The sequence below is a fragment of the Cynocephalus volans genome, chromosome 10 (assembly GCF_027409185.1).
Source record: "Cynocephalus volans isolate mCynVol1 chromosome 10, mCynVol1.pri, whole genome shotgun sequence".
Taxonomy (NCBI): Eukaryota; Metazoa; Chordata; class Mammalia; order Dermoptera; family Cynocephalidae; genus Cynocephalus; species Cynocephalus volans.
This window is the reverse complement of record NC_084469.1, coordinates 98,499,122-98,523,059: the sequence shown is the minus strand read 5'-3', so window position 1 is coordinate 98,523,059 and position 23,938 is coordinate 98,499,122. Positions and strand designations below refer to the sequence as shown.

The following is a 23,938-nucleotide window of genomic DNA, read 5'->3' as shown; positions in this document are numbered from 1 at the left end:
GGTGGCTGCCTGCCCCTGGCGCCCCGTGCACCCTTGCGGCCTCCACCACCCACCCGCTTGCCCGCCTGCGGAGCGACAGCTAGTGCTACCACTTCCTCTTCTTTGCCTGTAACTGTCGCCCTGAGAGGGGGTGGAGGAGGAGGAGCCGTGGGGCACGCGGGGGGGGGGGGCTGCACCCGACGCCCAGCCCCACCCCATGCCCTCCACGGAGGATCTGGCCTCTCTTTCCTCCAGCGACTCAACACAGGCCTTGGCACCAGGGAGGGGACGGCTGGGGGGACTCAGGCTGGCTAGACTATGAGGCGGGCCGCCTTCCTCCATATCCCACCGATTGGCAACATGAGCAGTGCCACCCTCTGAAACATGCCCAGAATCCGCCCATGTGTCACCCCTTCCTCGGCCTCCACCCTGGTCTGGCCCCATCATCGTTGGCCTGGACCATCACAGTCACCTCCACTTTGTTCCCTGACTCTGGCCTTTGCCTACCTTACCCTCCACCCCCAGTCTGTCTTCCCTGCAGCAGCTGGAGAGCGCTTGTAAGCACTGGAGTCAGGGCAGATTCCTTCTCGGTCTACAGCCCTCCATGGCTCCCACTTCCCTCAGGGAAAAGCCCATGTCCTCCCTGAAGCCTAAAGGGATGACCTGTCCCTATCACCTCCCTGCCCTTCGCCCCCTTGCTCACTCGTTCCAGCCACACATGGGCCTCCTTGATGTTCCACCAACACTCCAGGCACGGTCCTGCCTCAGGGCCTTTGCACAGACTGTGCCCTCCACTTTAGGCAATTTCATGGCCAACTTCTTCACTTCCTACATGTCTTTGTTCAAATGTCACCTCCCATGAGGTCTTCCCAAACCTCCTCATTTCAAATCACAGCCTTTTCCTTATCCCATCACACCCTACCCACTTCCCCACGTTAAGCCCTGATCACCACCCGGCAGACCTGATACTATACTTATTGCTTTATTGTTTATTTAGGAATTTGTGGCTCTTTTGTTTATTGCTGACCCCTCCTTCACCCAGCACCTGACACATACACTTGCTCCATAAATATTTGTTGAATGAATAAATAAATGATTGAAAATTCTACTGGCTGCACCTTTGATATTTATCCCAAATCCACTCTGTCACCACACCATGACCACCCAAATCAGATCCAAGCTGCCGTCATCCACTCCTTATTGACTGCAACAGTGTCGTTCTTTAATTCGTTCGTTTAGCAAACATTTACTGTCTTCGTAGTCCTTACTATGTCACTAGCTAAAGTCTTCTCTACGAGGTCTCTCCCCACACTCGCATCCCACTAGGCTGTAAGTCGTCCCCTCCCCCTCCATCTGACATGGCCCTGCCCGCTTGAAGTTTCGTTTTGAATTCTTGTAACCACTAGGAGGAGCTAGACCCCTTCAGGGGACAGGCTCTTATCCTCTGTACCAAAACTAGGCCTGTGAGGGTCAAGGAAGGGACCCTGCCCCTCCTGAGACTGGAGTCCCTTCCACATTGGCGGGAGGAAAGCCCCGCCCGGACATTCCCAGCTTTGCAATCCCACAGGCATCAAAACTTTTGATCCCCAAGCACCCCCGGGTCTCTACGCGTTAATTTCCTCCTCTGTAAAACAGGCGACAGCACATGATTATCGTGGGGATCAGAGAGGTGCGGCGGCGAAGGCGAGAGCGAAGCAGACAGGACAGGGCTCCGAGTTGAAATCCCACCTCGACCACTCGCAAGCCTGGTGAACTTAGACACATGGCTGAGTTGCCCCATGCCTCGGTTTCTGTATCTGGAAAATGGGGGTGATGAAAATAATGCGTTGAGGCAGGTCAAGTAAGTAGAACATCCCTGGTATACAGTAAGCGCTCAATAAATGTCAGCTGCGGCTACTGCTTTCAAGACCGTCGTTTCGTGTTATCGTGAGCCCTTGATAAACGTGGCCAGAGTGTTCTCTCTCTCCTCCAGGTCCCCCCCCCCCTTTCTCTTGCTTGTCTTGCATGATCAAAGCCTCTCTTCCACCCCCCAAATCCAGCCCAACTCCATCATCCTGCTGTCGCTGGGGGAGGCTGTCGTGTTTTCCTACATGACATGTCTCCTCCACGAAACCCGCCGCCCAGCTACGGGTTCCTTTCCGGGAAACCCAAGTGAGCTTCCTGGAGGAAGCGCGCCCCTCTCTACTTCTCAGCAGCAGCCACCCCCGGCCACACGTGAGAGCCCGAGGGGGCCGCCCCGCCCCCACCCGGAACCCCGGGGGTCGGGCAGAGAGAGACACCACCCACCCCACCCGGGACTCCAGGGACCGGGGCTGCTAAGGGCCAGCCCGGGTGGAAGCGCAGGGCCGGATTCTACGGGGTGCGGCTGTTGGGTTGAAATTGGTTCTATTTTCCTAAGAGAAGGGCGGGGAAGGGGACTGCGGGCGTGGCCAATCGGGGAGGGCGGGGCGAGGTTTCAAGGGGCAGGGCCATTCGAAGGAAGGGATGCGCGGAATTTCCCCAGGAGCCGGGGTCTACGCGGAAAGAGTCGCAAAGAAAAGTCCTAAGGGGGAGGGGCGAGGACGAGGGGCGGGGCGGGGCGAGGACGAGGGGCGGGGCGAGGACGAGGGGCGGGGCGAGAGCCTCGGAGGTCCCGCGTGGGGCGGGGTCTGCGGGGGGCGGGGCCTGTAGGGGCGTGGCCAGGTAGCTGGGTCTGGTTCCCTCTAGGTGCGGCAAGGCTGCACCTGGCTGGGGCGGGGAGAGAGAACCCCCATCCTCGTGGGAGCCCTGTGGGTCCGGCTCAGGTGAGTGGGGGTCGGGGGAGGGCTCAGGTAGACCCAGGAGCAGGGGATGATAGAAGGGGGGAGTCCACCCTTTCCAGGAGGGGCCACCGGCTCTCAGGAAGGATCTGGGGGTCTGTCCCCGCGCGTCCGCGGACGTGGAAGAGGTTGCCATGTGAGTGAGTCACTGTGCATTACGCGTGCCCGTGTACCTGGGCGTACCTGGGCGGGCTCCTCCAAGCGTGTTTTTTGTGCAACACGGAAAGCCTCTCTGCTTCCTCTTTTGCCCTGAGCGATCTTTTTAAACCGTAAATCGGATCGTGCCCCCTCCTCGCTGAAAACCCTCCATGGCTCCCGTTCCATCCCACTGAGATTAAAATTTGGGGTCCACGAGCTCCTGCGTGGTCTACCCTGTCGGTCTCCCTGACCTGGTTGTCTTCCACCCTGCTCCACGCTTATTGTATTGCAGCCACGCTGGCTTCCTTGATGACGTAAAATGCAAGCTTCACTCCAAATCTTCGCCTACCTGCCTCCTTCTTACTCTTAGGAATTATCTTCTTCATGCATTGTGTCCTTGTTTGTAGTCTGTCTTGCCCACCAGACTGCCATCTCTGGAGAGCAGGGCAGGTCAGGGCTTTGGTCTCCTTATTCACTGTGTCTCCAGGGTCCAAAACAGCGCCTGGCAAGGTACTGAAGCAATCAATAGTTGCTTCAATAGTTCAGTGTCAAATCAGTAGCAATCAATAGTTGCTCGATGTCAAATGCGAGTCCCTGCGTCCATCTGCTTTCATGTTGTCTGTGCGCTGGTGGCTGCCCCTGCACGTGTGTGCACACATGTGCACGTGTACACAGTCAAACAAGAGCATGAATGATCCCCTCCCTCCTTTCCGCATTCTTGGCCCGACCCTACCCTCTTTCCTGATTCTGCCCCCTTTCCCCTGCCCAAATAAATTATCCCAAAGGACCCAGGCAGGAGGATGACTTAGTTGGCCTTTGGCTGACCTGGGCCCACCCTGAGCTCCCCCAAACTAACCAGAGCCTTGCCGGTCACCCACCTCCACTCCCAGTAAGGGGGGCACAAGACAGAGGAATTTGGGAATGTGAGACTCCAAGACCGAGGCCAGGCCTGGCCCAGCTGACAAACAGGAAGTGCACAGGCACTCAGCAGACACACCTGGCTTCAGGTATGCAGCGCCTGGAGCCAGCTCCCTACCCAGCTCCCTGCCCCTAAAGCTTCCTAGGGCGCATCTGGGAACGTTGTGCCCCTTCCAGGCCGACTGTTTGCTGACTCAGGAGGCAGGAATCCTGGTGCTATTTCCCTGTAGACCCCGCCAGACCAAAAGACCTTGGTGGGGAGGGGATGAGGGGAGAGTAAGAAGCAGACTCCCTTCTTCCCTCCCACCCAGGACAATTGTCTCCAACGGACACTTAAGATACACTGGCGCTGAGGCCTGTGAAATGATCGGGGAACTACCAAAATGTCTGAGATCTGAATATAATAATATTTATAACTTATTATAAACAGTAACATTAGTTATATTATTAATAATAATTAATTAATTATTAATTATATAATTATTATGTTATTATAATACTATTACATAATAATAACATTACGGTCTCCAAAATATAAGAAGAATCTGCAAGTGCAAAATTGCTGTTTGCTGACATTTCTATAAAATGTGGCCTTTTAACACCCTTAAAAATGGCGTTGCATGCTAAAGCAATGTGCGGGTCCAACTTTTCTCACGTCCCAAGAATCCCCGAGTGTGCACATGGATGGCTGAGAAGCTATGGACATTTGTCAATTAAATCCCCCTGCTTAGAGTGTTTTTTCACCTAGAGATCTCCCTGGCTCATCCCTCAAAATCCGTACAGGTTTTACTCAATGAGATCTTCCCTGGTCCCTCTATGGAATATTTCCACCCTACCACCCAAACCTCCAGCATATCCGGTCCCTGGTTTAGCACTCTCTGACGTATTAGCCAGTTTTCATATATATATATATTTATATATATTTATATATATTTATATATATTTATATATATATATATTTATATATATATATTTCGGCAGCTCCAACTGAGCTAACTGGCCAACCCATATATTTTATATTTCTATATATAAACAAGTTAGCCATAGCCAGGTTTTATATATATTAAATATATTATAAAAATATATGTCACTTAATAAATATATATGATACATAATATATAATATAAAAATAGATGTAATGTTTAATATTATATTGTATCATATTATACTAATATATAATATATTTATACAATATATTTTTATATACATTTTATTTTGATATAATATATACATATATTTATTTATAAATTATGTTACTTATCAATGTATAGATAAATATAGAGAACTTAAACAAGTTATTAGTAGCTGGATTTTATATGTCATATATAATATATAAACTATATAAAAATTTTATTGTTGTATAATATGTCATATATTTATTATTTATTTATATATGAAATATAGATGAGGGGTCTTCAAACAGTTCGTGGAAAGATCTGTATTCTCTCTCTTTTTTTTTTTTGTAAAGATGACAGGTAAGGAGATCTTAACCTTTGACTTGGTGTTGTCAGCACCACGCTCTCCCAAATGAGCTAACCGGCCATCCCTATATAGGGATCCAAACTCATAGCCTTGGTGTTATCAGCACCACACTCTCCCATGTGAGCCACGGCTGGCCCTAGGATCCGTATTCTCTTAATTCCAATTTTCCATGAACTTTTTGAAGTACACTGCTATATATAGAATCTGGCTACGAGTAACTTGTCTAATTTAGAATATATATATATAAATAAATATAAATATATAGAATATATATAAAATAAATATATATATTTGTGTAGTTACGTTTTAAGGTTTGACAGAATGTGGGCTGCTGTCTTCAAAACTGAGAGGAACATGGAAGAAGCTGACCCAACCACTTGGGAAGCAGGACTAATTATTCCCATTTTACAGATGTTGAAGACTGAGTCCTGTTGAAAGTACAGAGCTCAGCCCTGGCACCCTCTGCCCCTCAAGAGTTCCATGCAGGTGGCACAGGATGAAGAGGGCCTTGCTGGCCAACCCTGGTACCATGGCCCCCTGTCCCGCGAGGTACTGCCTCCTGCAGGCCCTTAGCACCATATAGTGGGGGGTTTCTCCCACTCTTGACTTGCTGGGGATTCCTGGGTCTTGGCTGAGGGACTGAGGGCCAAGTCTGCTGGGAGCGGTGGCTGGGGGACTGAGGACTCTCTTGAAGCTTGCTTGGCTAGGCATCGTCACTCTTTATGTTTACTTTCTTTGGGGTGAGGTTGAGATTGAACAGGGACCTAATGCCCCCAAAACCACCCCTTGGCCCTGCCATCTCTCCCTTTGGGCCCCATCTCACTCCTGGCATTTCTCTCTCAATCTGAGACTCTCCAACCCTTTCTCCAACTCAGGTGTCACCCTCTGGAATCCTAGAACCCCAAACATTCAATGGAATCATGAGAAACAATATAACTTAGTGGTTAAAATCCCATACCATGGAGCCAGACATCCTGGGTTCAAATCCCAGCCCTACAACTTACATTCTATTGTGACCTTGGGCAAGGTATTTGACCTCTCTGGATCTCAGTTTTCCCCATCTTACAAATGGGGATAATAACACCTACCACTTAATCTTGTTATGAGGATTAAGTGAGTTAATACGTTTCACATTGAAAGCAGTGCCTGGCATCTAATAAGGGCTATATATGGGTCTACTACCTTTATTGTTCAGTTTCCAGCCCCCATCTCCAGCTCTGCTTGGAATCCTGGCTCTTCTTCCCTATTTGGACCCCAGTCACCACAGCTGGCATAAGACTGCTTGAAAATTCCTATAAAGAGGGCTGACCATTTAGCTCAGTTGGTTAGAACATGGTGTTAAAACAGCAAGGTCGAGAGTTCAGATCCCTGTACTGGCCAGCCACCAAAAAAAAGAAAATCCCTATAAAGGAGAAGTTTAGGAGACCACATCCGTTTGGAAAGATCCAGTTAACCTTTTGGCAGTTGGCCAGCACAGGGATCGAACTCTGGACCTTGGTGTTATCAGCACCACACTCTAACCAACTGAGCTAACTGGCCAGCCCTACATATATATATATGATGGCATTTTTAGAAGCCACATTTACGTAACAAGCCCAGAACATTTACCGGTCAGAGGTTTCATTGGTCAGGCCTGGCTAGCAGCTGCAGCAAACAATCCCAAGATATCACCGGCTAAACACAACCAACATTTCTGGGCTTCTTCACATCACAGTCCAAGGTAGTTGAGGCATGGGGATACAGAGCTGTATAAATCAGTCAGGACCCAAGTCCACCTTTGGCTCCACCATCCCCCAGGGTTTGGGGGATATCCAGCTGGCAGATAGGAGACAGAACCTGTAAGATTATGCAGGGGGAGTTTCTGGGCTAGGTCTGGACATTTCCCGCAGGACATCTGGCCCACATCCCATGGGCCAGATCTTGTCATATGATGATCTTACTGCAAAGGAGCCTGGGGAATGTCATCTACCATGTGTGTGCATGAGACAGGGAAAAAACACTTTGGTGCAAAACTACCCAGTCTCTGCCTGCCACAAAAATTTAACTAGGGTGGCTTTTCTTGTGTAGGGGGTGGGGGGAAGGGATGCATGATGAACTGCTGGTCTGGGCTCATTCCTAAACCCCCTGCTCCCCGTCCTCCATCCTCAGAAGGCTGAAGCTCTTCTTCAGCAAGATGGCGACTTCCTGGTTCGTGCCTCTAGGTCCCGTGGGGGCCACCCTGTGATCTCCTGCCGCTGGCAGGGCACGACCCTACACTTCGAGGTCTTCCGTGTGGCCCTGCGTCCCCGACCGGGTCGGCCCACAGCCCTCTTTCAGCTGGAGGATGAGCAATTCTCCAGCATGCCCGCCCTGGTTCACAGTTACGTGACGGGCCAGCGGCCACTGTCTCGGGCCACAGGGGCTGTGGCCTCCAGGCCTGTGACTCGGCAGGGGCCTCTGCAGCGCAGCTTTAGTGAGGATACCCTTATGGACAGCACAGCTCGGATAGAGCATTTCAGGTACTCACAGTCTCTCTACCTCCTTAGAAACTCAACACCTCCAGGGTTTCTCCACCTTGGCACTATTGATATTTGGGTCCAAATGAGTCTTGGTTGTGGGGTCTGTCCTGTGCATTGTAGGATGTTAAGCAACATTCTGGCCTCTACCTGCTAGATGCCAGTAGAAACTTGCCCGCCCTCCCCTGCTAGTGTGACAACTAAAAATGTCTCTGCACATTGCCAAGTCCCCTGAAGGTAGATCACTTGGCTGATAGTGAGCAACTGGATGCAGGGTATTCCTGGCATTGGTGGGGGCTTGTGCTGCTAAGGCTGGGACTACAGGTCTCTCCCACCTCTGTCCGCCAGGGCTAGGAAATGGAGCAACAGTCAGCCTGCAGATTTGGAGCATGTGAGGTGGTCAAGAGAAGACCACTCTGGACCAGGTGAGGGTTTACCAGGACAGCACATGGCTCAGAGATCAGCCCTGCCACTTACCACCTAAGTGATGATTTAACCTCTCAGAGCCTCAACTTCTTGCTCTGAAGAATAGGGACAAAAATGCTCTCGATGTTGTCACGGTGATTTTTTTGTTTTGTTTTGTTTTTTGGCGGCTGGCTGATACAGGGATCTGACCCCTTGACCTTGTGTTATCAGCACCACGCTCTACCATGAGAGCTAACCAGCCAGTCTGGATATTGCAACTTTAAATAATAGTCAGGAAATGCCCCACTGAGAAAGATTTGAAGGAGATGAGGAGGGAACAGTGAGGATGACTGGGGTTGAGAGTGACCCAGGCAGAAGGAACAGTCAGTGCAAAGGTCCTGGGGTTGAAGCAAGAGTTTGAATTTTTCATTCAATCATAAGGAGATGAATGTAGCTGAAGCAGTAAAAGTAGTGACAAGGGGAAAGTCAGAGGGGGACCCCAGGGCTCAGATCATGAGGGCTTTTGCCGCTACTCTGAGGGTTTTGGCCCTTACACAGAGTGAGCTGAGAACCTTGGGAAATTTTCGAGTCCCTAGAACAGAATCTATTTAAGTGCTTGGTAAATACAGAGTCCCCCCAAATGTCTTGGTACAGTTTTAACCCCAGAAGCAAACATGCCACAAACTTCCTTTTTTTTTTTTTTTCTTTTTTCTTTTGCCAGCTGGCCAGTGCAGGGATCCAAACCCTTGACCTTGGTGTTATCAGCACCACGCTCCAACTAAGTGAGCTAACTGGCCAGCCCACATGCCACAAACTTACAAAAAACATCATTTGCTGTACTGGGCAGCCACCAAAAAATATATATTTTTTAAATTTTTTAAAAAAGACATTATTTGAAAGTTGAATATGTTTAGTATCTTTGACACTTCTGTACTTTTGTGAATTTTGACAAATATGTATTTTTTATTTTAATTTTGTTCAGTCAATGCTTGCCATCTTCAATCAGAGGGGCAAAAGCAAAGAATTCAAATTTAAAACGCAGTATTCAGAATTCACAAAACTACAGAAGTGTCTAAGCAAGTTCATTTTCAAACCGTTTTAAGTGTGTAGCACTTATATTGGTGAAGTTGTTAAAGCTCAAAGCTGCACCAAGATAGGTTGGGATACCTTGTTATTGGCTGAATGAGTGGATGAATCAGGAAGGTGAGTGACCCCCCACCCCTACCCCACCTAGCAATCTTCTCTGTGTACTCCCATCCCCCCCTCTTGTATGACCCCCAGGAGCCTCCACTATGCCCATATCTGCCCTGCCCAGGACGGGCAGTGACCCCGTATTGCTGAAGGTCCCAGCTCTCCTGGGAACCATTGCTGACAGTCTCAGGGCCTCCGACGGACAGCTTCATGCCAAGGCACCGACCAAGCCCTTCCGGACACCCTCACTGGCACTGCCTGATGCCTCTGGACGCCCCCCAACGTACTGTGAGCTGGTGCCCCAAGTGCCCAGTACCCAAGGAACACGCCCTGGCCAAAGCTGCCCAGAGCCAGAGGCCCCATGGTGGGAGGCCCAGGAAGAAGAGGAGGAGGAGGACAGATGTTTTACAAGACCACAGGCTGAAGTCTCTTTCTGTCCCCCTGACAATCCCTCCTGCCTGCTGGGGCTTCGGAATCGGCCCCTGGAACCCGAAGTCCTGCATACACTCCGTGGCCTGTTCCTGGAGCACCATCCTGGCAGCACCGCTCTCCATCTGCTATTGGTCGACTGTCAGGTGGGTTACTGCCAGCCGCCTCCTCCCCAGGCAGGGCGCTCAAGCCAGGCCAAGGCCCGACTGCAACCTCTATACTCTGTTCACCTGACTTCCCCATTCCCTCTAGCAGGCTGCAGGCCTCCTGGGAGTGACCAAGGTTCAGCGGGTGGCCATGGGGGTCGCCTCCGGCCTGGAGCTGCTCACGCTTCCTCATGGGCATCGCTTGAGGTTGGAACTACTGGAGAGGTGAGCCAGCCGCCTGGAACCTTGGTTGGGGGGCTGATTCCCCCAATTCCCCAGGGTTTCTAAACATCTCTCCATTCAAGGCCCCCCAGGGAGGAGGGGGGATGGGCAATGCCACCTCCCATCTCCCCTCACCCCCGCATTACAAACCTCCCCACTGCCCCCAGTCCCTTGCCCTTCCCGTCTGCAGGCATGAGGCGCTGGCGCTGGCCGGGGCGCTGGTGGTGCTGGGCTGCACTGGACCATTGGAGGAGCGCGCAACCGCACTGAGGGGCCTTGTGGAGCTGGCCCTGGCGCTGCGGCCAGGGGCGGCAGGGGACCTGCCCGGGCTGGCCGCGGTCATGGGCGCCCTGCTCATGCCCCAAGTACGTGGGGAGCCAGGATGGGGAGGAAGCCGGAGTGCAGGTGACGGGGAAGAAGGGAGAGGAGACATACTCAGGTCTCTTCCACCAGGTGTCCCGGTTGGAGCGCACGTGGCGCCAGTTCCGAAGGAGCCACACGGAGGCTGCGCTGGCCTTTGAGCAGGAGCTGAAGCCGCTGATGCGGTCCCTGGATGAGGCCACCGGTGAGTGACGGTCCTGAATTTGGCATCGCATGGAGCCTCAACACTAACTTTAACCGGAATCTTAATCCAGTCATTGGCCCCGCCCTTACCCTAGGCCCCGCCCCCGTTCTAGGCCCCGCCCTCTGCACGGGCTTGGCCCCAACCCTATCCCTTGGTCTCGCCCCCTGTACGTGTGTTTGACCATTTCCGAGGCCCCTCCCCGAGCCTGTTTCCGCCCAAACTCTGCCCCTGCCCTAGACCCGCTGTGTTAGGCTCCGTGTCTGTCCCCAAGCTCTGCCCCATGCTTCTGTCCTGGGCCCCACCTCGGCCCTACGTTGCGTCCCGTTTCTGTTCTAGGCCCCGCCCCCTTCGCCGTAGGCTCCGCCCTCTATACCAGGTTCGGTCTTGGACCGTTTCCCTAAGCCCCGCCCTCTGATCTAGGTCACGCCCTTGACCCAGTCCTGCTCTGCCCTGGGCTCCACCTCCGCCCTATGTGCGGTCCGCTGTCCCCAAACCCAGATCAGACCCTCCCACTCCGCAGGACCCTGCGACCCAGGCGTGGTGGCGCTGCCGCACGTGGCACCCGCCGTGCGCCTGCTGGAGGGCGAGGAGCTCCCGGGGCCGTTAGACGAGAGCGGCGAGCTGCTGCTGCGCGCCCTGCACAGGGCGCGTCGGGTGGCCCGGGACGCGCCCAAATTCCGCGAGGCGGCGGCCGGGCGCCTGCGAGGTGAGCACCCCATCTGCGCCTGGCTGCAGAGGGCCCCGACTTCGGGAACGCCTCGCATGCTTTAGCTGGCTGCCTCACACCCAACCTGTCTGGGGACGAGAGCTTCCCGCCACGCCCCCCAGAGTCCCACCCAAACTGGGAAGGCCCCGCCCCCAGGGAGTTATCACCCTAAGCACGCGCCGCCTATGGAGAGGAAAAGTACCCTGCGCCTCGAAAGGGTCGTCCCCACCCCCAAGAGCCATGCCCAAGGGGTCCCACTCCCACCTTCTCACCAGGAACGATCTTACCCCCAAAGGATCCTGATCCCAAGGGCGCCCAGCTCCCTCCAAAATGACTCAGTCCTTCAAACTGGTAGGAGAGAAGTGTCTCCACTGCGCTCAGAGCCACACCGCCCTCCTATCCTGGGGCAGCCCAGCCTCCAGGATCCCCCACCTGGATCGTTCCAGGCTTCCCTGATGACGTTAGAACTCCCTTCCTTGTAATGTGGCCCGTCCTACACCCTGGCTTGTCGCCCATGGAGGCCCGGACCTCAAATCCCGCCCCCGGGCCGGCACTGTCTCCAGGCACAGCCCCTAAGGTGGGGTCCCCAGAATTTCACACCTAGAACAGGCCACCCCCATGCACCCAGGCATAGCCCCTCACGCACCCCACCCCCTTTCTTGCAGGGACCTAGGAGCTCCTTCCATGCTAGCCCTGCCCAGCTATCCCGAGTGCTAGGGCAGAGTCCCTCGGGGCCTCCACTGGGTCAAAGTCTCCAAGGGAAAGGCGGGTGCGGGGTGGGGCGAGGCCGGCGCCTGAGCGCCGCCTCCAGCTCATCTGCCCGCGTCTCCAGGATTCCGGCCTAACCCGGAGCTGAGGGAAGCCCTCACCACTGGCTTTGTGCGGAGGCTGCTCTGGGGGAGTCGGGGCGCGGGGGCACCGCGATCCGAACGCCTGGAGAAGTTCCAGCGGGTCCTCAGCGTCCTGTCCCAGCGCCTGGAGCCTGACTGCTGAGAGCACAGGCCCCCTTCTTCACACCCGGGACACCAGGCTTGGGGGGACCCCCAAGGTGAACAAAGAGGTCACCTCACACAGCCCGGCACGGTGGAGACCTCCCTGCCTCATAGATGGAAGAGGGGAGTCTAAGTTTGCAAGAATCCGCACTGCTCCCTAAAAATGGACTTGGATCCTGGGGAAGCAGGGGGGCAGACAGCAGCCTCCTCCCTCACACTAGCAGACAGACCCAGGGGTCTGGAGGCCACCCCTCCACAGACACACACACACACACAGCTGGGACACCTAAGAAAGCAGTAGCCACGTGGTGAACATGAGGCTTTTAATAGTAAGAGATTTTGCAGATCTGGCAGGGGCCAGAGTTCAAATTTGACTTCGCCTTGTAAAAGCTGTGTGACTTCTACCAGATCGCTTGACCTCTCTGTGTCTGCTGTCAACATAAAGAAGAGAGACTGTGGGGCTGGCTTGTTAGCTCACTTGGGAGAGCATGGTGTGGTAACACCAAGGTCAAGGGTTTGGATCCCCTTACCAGCCAGCTGCCAGAAGGAGACTGGGTACTTTCTAGGGGTTGTGGTGGGGGGTTAAAGCTCAATGTTTAAATGAGATCATGGGTGGAGAATGCCTGGTACATAGTAGGTGCTCAATAAACACTACCTGCTCTCAGTAAGCTACACTGCATACAAAAGTGGTGAAGTTTGGTGCCTTTCTCCCTAAACCAGTCACAAACAAGCACCCACTGACTTAAAGCCAACTCCCAGGAAGGGGCAAGGTTTGTTCAAGGTGTGTTCAAGTTCACCTCCCCTTCCTCATTCCCTGTGTAGCCTGTAAGGTGGATGGTGCCTTGAAGATCCAGCCCTAGTATCTCAATCCCCTAATAAGGCACAGACTCCAAAAACTTTATATAATTTTTCTTTTATATATAAAACAAAACGGCCCAAGCCGAGCGGCAGGAAGAAAAGATTTGAAACATGAGTATGTACATCAATGGTAGAAGGCACAGCGGGTCTACTTGGGGTGACAGGTGGAATAGGGTGGGGGGGGCAGCAGGTTACACAGGTCTCAGCTGAAGCCACGGGGGCAGAAATAAAGTGCATAGGTCCTGGGGCCCCCCATGGCCCAGAAGCAGCAGCCCACAGCCCCCCTCTTCCCGCCTCTGGCAGGATCAGTTGAGAGTGACTCGGAGGTAGGAGGTGGGTACATAACCCTCTCCTCCCTCTTTCCGCCGGACTCGAGTCCAGCCGTCGCCTTTGTCCCCTTCCATGAGACTGAGGTCTTCACCCTCGGCCATGGAGATGGTGCCCTCGCTAGAACCTGTCATGCAGGTAGACCCAGGTCTGCTTTAGGCGAATTTAAACAGCACCCAGCCAGACACCCCCGTCTCCCAAGCAACTGACGCCTCCCTCTCTCCCTCCGTCCCCCAAGCCCACCCAGGCTGTTCTCACCTTCAAAGTGGTAGATTGCTACGCAGTGACCTATGGGAGATGTGGGCTCTTCCTCAAAATCCTCATCGAACTCCGTGTAAATGGGGGCGTCCTGGCCCTCTTCTGAGGGAGGCTCATCAGAGCTGGTTGGGAGATAAGGCCGCTACAGACAGGTCCCCCTGGGTCCCTGGGGCCAGACCCACTTCCACCTCCCTGCTCACCTCTCCTTGTGATCCTGTGACCTATCGTTGCTGCTGCTGTCCGGTGGGGCACTGGCTGGGGGGTCAGGAGGCCGGGCATGTCGGCCTAGGCTGTCCCCCCGGTTGCTTAGGACCCGACTTTCAGCCTCTGCCAGCCAAGCCTGGAAGAACGAGACCAGAAGATCAGTTCTAGGGCAGGGCTCCGGGGTCAGCCCACTCTGGACCCAGAGCTTTCCTGAGATCACCCATGCACACCCAAGGCTGTGATGAGAAACAGCTGGAGACCTCCCCCCCCAACACCTCCCTGTCCCCCACCCGGCAGTGACTCAGCCGGGCCCCGCCAGCCCCCGCCCGTCCCCAGGGTCCTCTCTTACTTCATACTTCTGCACTTCTAACTTCAGCCGTTCGATGTTGCTCAGGGTTTCTGTGATCCGGGGTTCCAAGCTGGCAGGGTCCCCCATCTGGGGTGTCTTCTCATAGACATCCTTCATTTTCTTCAGGGCTTCCCTAGGATCATACAGACAGACAGAGAGACAAGAAATCATAGTCCCATGTGATTAAATAAGCCAAGAACAGGGGCTTTGCATCAAGGAGCAAGTTGCAAGACAGGACAGTAGCTAAGAATTGAAATGCTAACAGCTGGGTTTGAATCTCAGTTTGGGTTCAGTTATCAAATTCTTGCCTAAGTATTCTTATCTTGAAGATGGGGAGAAAGGGCTGGTGGGTTAGCTCAGCTGGTTAGAGGGCAGTGTAATATCAAAGCTCATGGGTTCAGATCCCCCACCAGCCAGCTGCCCCCACCCCCCCAAAAAAGAAAATGAAAACACCTATCTTGTGTGGGTTGGTATGAGGATTAGTGCAGGGCCTGGTGCACTCTAAGTCCTAACTATTATTCAATTATTTATATACATATTGAGTACGCACTGCCTACCAGGTACTGTTCTTTTTTTTTTTTTTTTTTTCATCTTTTTGTGACCGGTAAGGGGATCGCAACCCTTGGCTTGGTGTCGCCCACACCGCGCTCAGCCAGTGAGTGCATTGGCCATTCCTATATAGGGGCCGGCCCCTACCAGGTACTATTCTAAGCATCAAAAATATAGCACTATTACACCAAGGTGAAGGGTTCAGATCCCTGCACCACCCAGCTGCCAAAAAAAAAAAAAGAAAGAAAAGAAAGAAAGAAAGAAAGAAAGAAAAATACAGCACTAAACAAGACAGTCAGAATCCTAACTCTACTTACAATCTCAGGAAAATTTGAGAATTCTACTGAATTCACGTAAAGCGTTTAGAATAGTGCCTGGAATACAGTAACTGATGAACAAATGCTAGCTGTGATTATCAACAGTCTCCCATCCCTATCTCCTCTTATGTCTATATATACAGGTAGTACTGGCTATAAGAATACTCGTAGACTTTTGGAATATATCAGACCTGGGCTCAACTTCCTTCCAGTTCTGATACCTGACTCACATTAGATGAGGAAACAGGAATAAAAGCTAAAGCAAGCTGCCCAAAGCCTCACAGACAGAGATGGAATTCAAGACCAGTCTGTCTCGACTCCAGAGTATATATGCACCCTTAATCCCTCCACCGTAAACACCAAGGAACTACAGAGTTGGGAACAACTTTACACCAGTAAAAGCCATTTTGTCCAAGAAGTTACACGCAAACAGCAAAATATAATTTGGCTGCCTCTTGGCAAGTGGCAAATGTCTTTGCTATTATGTAACAGGACTGGGAAGAGGATCTTGTTGCTTGGAAAGAGTGAGTAAAGATTTTCTTTTTTTTTAAATCTGGCAGACTTTTTATTGTTAATATTTTAAGTGTTTGAATTATTAAATAAATAACCATACACTTTTCTTTCTTTTAGCTAACGAACATGGTGAATTAGGCCGATAGGTTTTTTGATATTGAACCATCTTTGCATTATTATGAGAGCACCCAACTGGTTGTTTATTTTTTGTCTTTAAGAAAAAAAAATTTTTTTGATTGTGGTAAAATACACATAACATAAAATATACCTCTGTAGGCTGGCAAGTTAACTCAGCTAGTTAGAGCCCAGCCTTGTAACACCAAGGTCAAGGATTTGGTTCCCATACTGGCCAGCTACCAAAAAGTAAATATATATACATATGTATTTTATATATATATATAAAAAATTTACCATTGTAGTCACTTTTAACTGTACAGTTCTGTGGCATTAAGTACATTCACACTGCCATGCAGTCATCACCACCAAATGATGTATTATTTTTTAATACACCCCATTGGATTTGCTTGGCTAGGATTCCATATCTAAGATCATTAAGTGAGGTAAAATGAGCCCGTAATTTTATTTCTTGAATTCTTGCTCATTGACCTGGGAATCGAGATTCAACCAGCCTTCTAAATAAGCTGGCAGCTTTCCCTCTCTTTGTGTCTGCTGCAGTGACCTGCCTAAGACAGGAAGTGACTGTTTCTTCTAAGTGTGGTAGGAATCACCTGTAAAACCATCAGGGCCTGGGGTTTGTTGGGGAGATCTTTCAGTACCATTTAAATGTAATTTATTTATCATTTTATTTTGTTCCTTGACTCCCCCTCCAATCACCAACCCCCCACCTTACCTCTGGTCAATCTCCTTCTGAAGTTCACGATTCCGTTCTTCCAGTTGCTGTTGAAGACGCTTTCTCTGTTGTTCTGGAGGCAAGTGGCTAAAATCCTCGGTCACCACTGTCTGCAAGGTGGGAAGAGGAGTAAGTTTGGGATCAAGGAGTCTAAGCTTCCAGGTTCTGCACATTCCTGAGCAATACCAAGTCCACCTTTCTCCCCATCAAGGTTCTTGGGAGTAAGGCCATGCACAGAGCAAAGCAGGTGTGGGTCAGGCATCTGGGGAGGGGGCCCAGCCAGCGGCAGGAAGCGAGCCCAGGGTCCCGCCACCCAGCCGCTGGGTGGGCTAGGGCCGCCACCTCCTCCTCCCCGAGGCCTCACTTACCCCACGGCTGCCTCGGAGGCTGCGGAAGGATGCTAGCCGCGGTTTGACCGACTTACTGATCTCGCTCAGTATGGCCAAGGGGTCACGGCCGGAGCGGGGGGATGGGGGTCCATTAGGCAATGCCGAGGGTAGGGGGCCCCCCAGGGGGGAGAGGGGTGGGGGGTACGGCTACCGGCAGGGGCCAGGGAGAGGGTGAGTGGGGGGATGGTATGAGGACGTAGAGAGTGAAGACGGATGGACAGAAGGACGGATGGATGGAAGGACGGATGGACGGTAGGACGGATGGACGCAGAAAAGAAAAAATAAAGAGAGAAACAAAATGGAGAAAGAAAAAATAAACGGTAAGAAAACCACAACTCAGGATGCACAATCACACACAGCAGACACATGCAGGAGCAACACAAAAATCTGGGAGGACCTTAGACTGTGAGCGGGAAAGCCAGACCCGGGGCTACCTGGTAGTCCTTGTCCCTTGAGTCTTATGTCTAGTAACTGGAATGAGGCCAGGGGAGGCAGAGGCCCACATTTCTGCCCATCCAGCTTTCTGGGCTCACAGTCTAGGTAGGGAAACTGCACGCAGGAATCAAGGTCTCAGACAGGTATGGGGCCACAGACGCCAAAAGTCCAAGCTAAGAGAGGGGTCCCAGGCAGGAAATATCAGAAAGGTTACAGCTGGGGATTCAAAGGTTTAAGCTGGGGGGTGGGAGGGATAAGTAGATGAAGGATATCAGAGTGTAAGTCAAATCAGATCAACACTATACAACAAGGGTGTCAAGGTATGTGCCTGACATTGGAAGCCAAAAAACCCAAGAAAAAAGGGTCCAGCGGCCCATCTGTGGGATGGATGGAGAGACTCGGCGAGTCCCTGGGGACAGTATCTCTAGCCCTCAGTCCAGCCCGAAATTCCACAAGCAGGTCTTCTCCCAGCATCCTGAGAAGCAGCACACAGACGCCACAGGCCCCCCTGCCCCGCCGGGCCCCCCCTTAGCCTCGGGGGATTCCCAGGCCAATCGGCCCGCCCGCCTTCCTTCCCTGCAGCCCGGGCCGGCAGCCAAGAGGAAAATTCCTGCCCGGGACTCAGCGTTCCAGTGGCTGGGACTGACTCAGTAGGGGCCCCGGCTGTCCCCAATCACTGCCCTCCTACCCCAAGGGCCCCGGCCCCCACCTTGTTCTTCTTGCTAAAGGGCCAGCGCTTGGCACGGCTGCGGCCTGGGCCACGGAGCTCGGGCCGTCCATCTGAGGGGGTGCCCAGACTGCTGTCCGAGGGGGCGCGGTTCATGGGCTGGCTGAAGTCTTCAAATTCCACATCACCCGGGCGGGCAAAACCTGACTTGTGCAGCTCTATCAGGACCTGGGAGTCCTGGGAAATGGGGCAAGTGGGTGGGCAGTCAGAGGCAGGACCCAGTGCCTAGCCCTTGGGAATCCTCTCTCTGCCCACCCCTCGGCCCAATGGACCCCGACTGGACACGCACATTTTTGGCATCCACAGAATCTGCAGCCACCTTCATGCCCTCCAGGCACTTGGCGATGATGGGCACCACCTGTAGCTCGGCCTCCGAGAGGAGCCTGTACCCGGCCCCTAGGCGGGTGGCCCGGCGTTCATCCATGTCCTGCAGCTTCTGTAGAGGCAGTGACAGGGGTGGCTCAGGGGTGTTAATAGAGGAGCCAGCAGCAGAGTGATTCATTCTGCAAATATGATGGTGTTCCACAATGGCCCCAGCCCTAAGCCCAGTTTGGTGGGGAAGACACAGAGTCTAACACAGAGACTCCAGCCCAGTGTGGCTGGGGAGAGAAACAGGGCCAGGGGGATCCTAGATTGGGCCCGTTGCCTAGGAAATCAGAAAAGGCTTCTCAAAGGAGACAACAGAGTAGGGATTTGAAGGAAAAGTAGACCGAGCACAGATACTTCCAGTGCCAGGGCTGGGAGAGAGAGTGGAGTACAAGGCTGAAACAAGAGGGGAAATCTGAGGCCTTTCAGAGGGGCTGCAGAGCTGCAGCTTAGAATGAGCAGAAGTTTCAAAAGGAAAGAAAAGCACCCTCGGCTGAAAGAAAAGCTTGAATAAAAGCACAGCTCGCTGTTGCTACAGGTTCCAAATTCCTTTTCAATCTAGGGATTGGGGCATTGCAGCTGGGGTTTTGACAAATGTGTAGGAGTTGGTTAACTCTGGGAGGTTTTTGGCAAGGAGAGCCTAGGAGCTTGAAGCACTCACATCAAATATTTGGGGCATCTGTGAAAAATAGAAGTGCGCCTGGTCTCGGTTAAAGCGCTGGAGTTGGGCTGCATATTCGTTTTTGCTCTCCTCTGCCATATGACTCCGAAGGTGGGCTTGCTGCTTGGCCTGTGAAACATTGAGGTGGAGGTTACTGCCAGGTTCTGGTCACATCCCACCCCGACCCCCCCAAGTCTGTCCTAGGCCGCCCACATACCTTCTCCACGTCGGCCTTGGTGGCATTGATATCCTGGTCTAGCCGCTCAGCCGTCTGGGCTGCCTTCTCTGCTTCCCGACAATCCCGCTCAAATTTACGCTTACTCTATGTAGGGGACAGAACCGGGGTGAAGAAGCCACCATCCCCAAGGTAGGGGAGTGGGAAAACAAGGTTTATAGGAACTGGTGGGAAGTCACCCCACCCAGTAACTAGGGGACAGTGGAAAACGGGATCCCATGAGGGAGAAAGGGGATTACTCCATGGATCAGCAACCCTCAGCCTGCTCGTCTGGGACAGAGCCATCTGCCACCCCTGCAAACTCACATTCTCCAGCAGTTTAAAGCCATTTTCCAGCTGCTGCTGGGCCCGCCGTCCTTCTTGGAAGTGCTGTGGAAAGCAGAGTGATAAGGCTCACCAGGGTGCCGGCAGGGACTCAACAAAACCCAGAGAGGGGTCTCCTCACCATCTTCCTCTCCTGTTTCATCTCCTGCGAGTACTTGGCCAGCTCAAGACACACGCGGACGCTGAGGTTCTCGGCCACCAGCTCCCGCTGGCCCGCGAAGTCATTCACCTCCTGGAGAATCTGCACGAAGGACTGATGCTGGCTGAACCTGGGGCAGGGTGGCAAGCAGGGAGCAGGGAGTCAGGCCCCTCAATGGGAAGGGTAAGCTCCAAGACATTTATCCCCAAAGCAATGATGAATTCTGGTCCGTATCCCATACCCCCAACCCTTGGGTCGGACACACTTAGGAACTCAGAATTTTTCAAGTTTTAGAAAGGGGATCCATTTATAACCACCTTTTATGCATACCCCAGTGGGGTTGGGGGCAGTATTCTGTAACCAAACACCATAAATATTTTTACACTGGGAGGTATTAATATTCACACTAAATGGCATAAAAACCAAGACTACAATTAACATCAAGTCAGTTCAGGTGGGAGGTCGCTGCCAAACAAGTTACCAAAAAAAGTTATGCCACAACTTGGACCCAGATACTGATGGTCAGCTCTGTGTTCATGAATATCTATAATCAATAATTAACTGATTATTTTGAAAGTTATGATTTCTAGAGCTCTTCAGATTTTCAAATTGGGCTCTGGAAATAGTCAAATATTCCTACAACACTACGGGCTGGGCACTGTTTTAACACATTAACTCATCTTCACGCAAGCCCTAAAAAGTAGGTAGCATCATCATCACCCCCATCTCACACATGAGGAAAACAGGGGCACAAAATTTAAGTCGTTTGCCCAAAGTCACTGATCTTGTAACTTCTGGAACCTCCCCATTTAATACGCAAAAAAAAAAAAAAAAAAAAAAAAACAGAGGCAGAAAATTCATGCCATTTGTCCACAGCAGTTCAGCTAGAAAATAGTAGGATTCCAACCCAGATAATCTAGATCTTGCATCCACGCTTTTGCCTCCAGGGAGGAATTAAGGTGAGAGGTGAGGTGGCCCAGCTGAGGGTAAGGAAATGGGACAGGCCCCCCCTCCCCGCCTAGCCCAGCAAGCCCTCTCCAACCTTACTTGGATTCAGGGTCATCCTTGGCAGGTCTCTTGGGCAGATATTTTTTCACCAGGCTCCTGAGGGGAGACAGAGGCAGGAAGGCTGAGCCCCCAGCCCTCCAACCGCTCCCCCTCGCCCCAGGGCGCGCCCACCTAGGACCTCACCGCAGTTGCTTGGCATAAGCCTGTTCCACTTCGGTGCGTTCTTTCACGAACTTCACGTATCTGTCCAGCAGATCCAGCCCCCACTGCGTGTGACGCTCGAGTACCTCGAACTGGTCCTGGAGAGAGGCATGGAGTGGGGAGGGTCGTGCTCACGACCTCGAGACCCCACAGCCCGAGGACCGGGCGCCCCGGGAGCCTTCGGGCTGGGCGCTCCGAGGGGGAGTGGCTTCTCGGCGCCGCCCCGGCGTGGCGCGGAGGGAGGCAGGAAACTGGCGGGAACCCCCTCCCCTTCCCGGGAAGGGCCGGAGACCAGGGCCGGGGCCCCAGCCGGACTACACGGTCTGCGTCTCAGGATGGCCAAGAGCGGTGTGGAACGAGGCCGGGCCACTCCCCCTGTCCCGGCTCCCCTAATCCCCCCCAGATTCCGGAAAATCCGGCCGGCCCGGCGTGAGTCAGGGGCAGAGGAGCAGGGTTCCCTGAAGCTTGGGGGTGCCCCCGCAATGGCCAAGTTCCCCCGAGTCGCCATGCTTCCCGGGGTCCTCCGATGGGTGCCTCAGTTTCCCCAATGACTCCACTGCATCTCCAAAAGAAATCCCAGAGTTGGGGGGAGGGGGGCGGTAGCGATCGAGTTATCCCGCTGCACTGAGGAACTCAGGGATTCCACCGCCCCCAGAAAGGGGAGGGGTCAGAGGTCGGGCTAGGATAGGGGGAAATTTCTGGGGCTTCCTGGGCTGAGGTTAGAGGCAGCCAGGTGGCGGCCGCACCCTGTGCCTGGGGCAAGCTTGGGGAGGTTGGAGAGGGGGCTGGGCCCAGCCTCGCAGCCCCTTCCCCCTCCAAGAGAGTCTCAAGCCCCTAGGTGTTGATTAAATGCGACGGAAGGGGCGGCGAGGACTTCCAGGTCCCACGTGGGGGAGAGGGTGGCCAGAGGGTCCCCTCCCCCTCCCAGCTGGACAGGAGGGCGGCGGGCAGGGACCCAGGGACCGTAAGATAAGCCGCCGGCCCGGCCAGTACGCTCAAAATAGGTGACCTCGCCCGGCCGCCCCGGCCGTCCCGGCCTGGTCCCAAAACTTCTGTTCGCCTCACTCGCAATCCCGTGCCTCAGTTTCCCTACACCGCTCCTGCAAGATCATTCTTCGCCCCTAGGCGTTCTGAGACTCTCTGAGAAATTCCAAGAGAAGGCGGAGGGCGGGAGCCCAGGGGTCGGTGGAAGGGAAAGCGCGGAGACCTCGCTAAGGCACGGTGGCGACAAAAGGGAGGGGTCTGGACGCCAGCACGGGGAAACCTGGAGCTGGGAAGATCGGACTCACCCACAGCTCGGTGCCCCAATCCATGCTGCTCCCGCCGCCGCCGCCGCGCCCGGTCCCCACCGCCCGCAGCCCGCCGCCCGCCGCCGGGACACTCAGCCACCGCCCCGCCCCGCCCCGGCCACGCCTCCTCCCACTATGCCACGCCCCCACACGCTCTGCCTCGCCCCGGCCCTCCCGGAGCCCGGTCCCCCTCTAAGGAGGCGGGGCCCAACAGATGCTCCGCCCCCTCTTAAAGGAACGTTGCCACTTGGACCGATTCCTTAAAGGACCCCCATCCCTTTTCCTAATCCCTGGGGCCCCTCTCATCCTCCCACCCTCCTCCTCCGTCCCAGATGGTTCTTCCTTTCCTCTCCAAAACACTAAAACCCTAATCCCAATAAGTCCTTCCCACACCCCGTCGCAGGGAGAACCCGAGGTCACCCCGCTCTTGCAGGCCGGCCAGACTCCAGGCGTCTACATTCGTCCCACTAATGGTCCGGTCCCTCCGGCCACAGGGCGGATGGAAGGACTTCGATCCTGCCCAGGACGCGACTCTGCCAAGGCTGGGTCCATTAGCGCCCCCACCACATCCTGCCTTCCCTCCCCCAGAGTCTCCGCTGGGAAACTGAGGACGGGCCGTCCTTGGGGCGCCGGGCCCATACCTTTCCCAGGCTCTGGTAGAGTTTGCACGTGCACCTGCCCATTTTCCAGTCCCATCCACTAAGGCCCAGTCAGATTAAATTATGAGTACTGTCCTTGGGATTCCAACTCCGCCACTCCCCCAGACGCCGGGCCCTGGGGCTTGGAAGTCTGTCACTTCCCCCATAAAAGTCTGTTCACACCTTGTAAAACCCTTTGAGGCCTGGATGAAAGGCGAGAGGCACCAGCGGCTCCCACCTTCATTCTCTCTGGCCTTTGGCGCTTTCTCTGTAGCTACAGAGGTGACAGATGCTCTGCTGGGCTGCGGGAGGGGTCTGGGCACCCCGGGGACAGGTTCCAAGTTCGCAGAACTCCCAGGCTCTCAGTACAGAGAGATACCAGAGATACCGGGAAGCCCAGCAGGATAGCTCAGGGAGCCGAAACTGAGACAGATGGCTCTGCTGGGACCTGGCCCCACCTGCTGGTGGCTTCTGGGCTAGAAAACCCGGTTGCAAACTGGGCTCAATCTGGGATTGGGGCTCAGACCAACAAAGTTCTGGGCTCAACTTTCTCTGGTTAGAGACTCAAATTTAAATTAGGGTTATGCCCAAGTTAGCACCACAGTTGGGACTGGGGTCTCAGACTGGGATTGGAGGCTTGCAGAGGGGTCAGCAATCTAGTAAGGGGTCAAGGACTCAAACTAGGGTCCGTCTGGTGTAAAGCCTAATCCAGGCTGAGGGGTAGTAGGTGGCTGAGCCAGAGATTAAGGCTCAGTGGGGGTGGGAAGTCGGGAAGGTGTCAGTCCAGGGTACGAAGTGGGGGTGGGGAGGGTCTGGGTATCAGGCTGAAGTCGGG

General features: G+C 53.6%; 2 protein-coding genes across 3 annotated transcripts; one reads left to right on the top strand and one right to left on the bottom strand.

The window, feature by feature from the left end:
* The first annotated feature begins 5,795 nt into the window (after window positions 1–5,795).
* SH2D3A (SH2 domain containing 3A) lies at window positions 5,796–12,467 on the top strand. The gene is made up of 9 exons (XM_063109978.1): window positions 5,796–5,864; window positions 7,464–7,813; window positions 8,159–8,235; window positions 9,497–9,981; window positions 10,091–10,206; window positions 10,394–10,568; window positions 10,657–10,768; window positions 11,289–11,474; window positions 12,307–12,467. The coding sequence occupies exons 1-9, from the start codon at window positions 5,796–5,798 to the stop codon at window positions 12,465–12,467; spliced, it is 1,731 nt and encodes a 576-aa protein (XP_062966048.1).
* A 1,077-nt stretch (window positions 12,468–13,544) lies between these two features.
* On the bottom strand, window positions 13,545–22,547 carry TRIP10 (thyroid hormone receptor interactor 10). Of its 2 annotated transcripts, XM_063110837.1 has the most exons (15): window positions 22,466–22,547; window positions 21,159–21,274; window positions 21,015–21,071; window positions 19,950–20,097; window positions 19,811–19,873; window positions 19,487–19,591; window positions 19,270–19,398; window positions 18,532–18,678; window positions 18,225–18,419; window positions 17,060–17,227; window positions 16,692–16,801; window positions 14,463–14,595; window positions 14,110–14,249; window positions 13,910–14,031; window positions 13,545–13,778 (listed from the first exon to the last, which is right to left on the bottom strand). In XM_063110837.1, the coding sequence occupies exons 1-15, from the start codon at window positions 22,487–22,489 to the stop codon at window positions 13,630–13,632; spliced, it is 1,806 nt and encodes a 601-aa protein (XP_062966907.1). In that variant the 5' UTR covers window positions 22,490–22,547; the 3' UTR covers window positions 13,545–13,629. The 2 variants fall into 2 exon arrangements, with proteins under 2 accessions (XP_062966907.1, XP_062966908.1); XM_063110838.1 differs by lacking the exon at window positions 17,060–17,227.
* Window positions 22,548–23,938: the final 1,391 nt, after the last annotated feature.

Excerpts from the sequence above, each read along its gene's own strand:
- SH2D3A (XM_063109978.1), top strand. The coding sequence starts at position 5,796 with ATGCAGGTGGCACAGGATGAAGAGGGCCTTGCTGGCCAACCCTGGTAC. Across the intron at positions 8,236-9,496 it reads AGAAGACCACTCTGGACCAG|GAGCCTCCACTATGCCCATA; the intron begins GTGAGGGTTTAC and ends TATGACCCCCAG. Across the intron at positions 9,982-10,090 it reads TGCTATTGGTCGACTGTCAG|GCTGCAGGCCTCCTGGGAGT; the intron begins GTGGGTTACTGC and ends TCCCTCTAGCAG.
- TRIP10 (XM_063110837.1), bottom strand. The coding sequence starts at position 22,489 with ATGGATTGGGGCACCGAGCTGTGG. Across the intron at positions 18,420-18,531 it reads ATTCTGTGGATGCCAAAAAT|GACTCCCAGGTCCTGATAGA; the intron begins GTGCGTGTCCAG and ends CCCATTTCCCAG. Across the intron at positions 14,596-16,691 it reads CAGAAGGAGATTGACCAGAG|GGAAGCCCTGAAGAAAATGA; the intron begins GTAAGGTGGGGG and ends GTATGATCCTAG.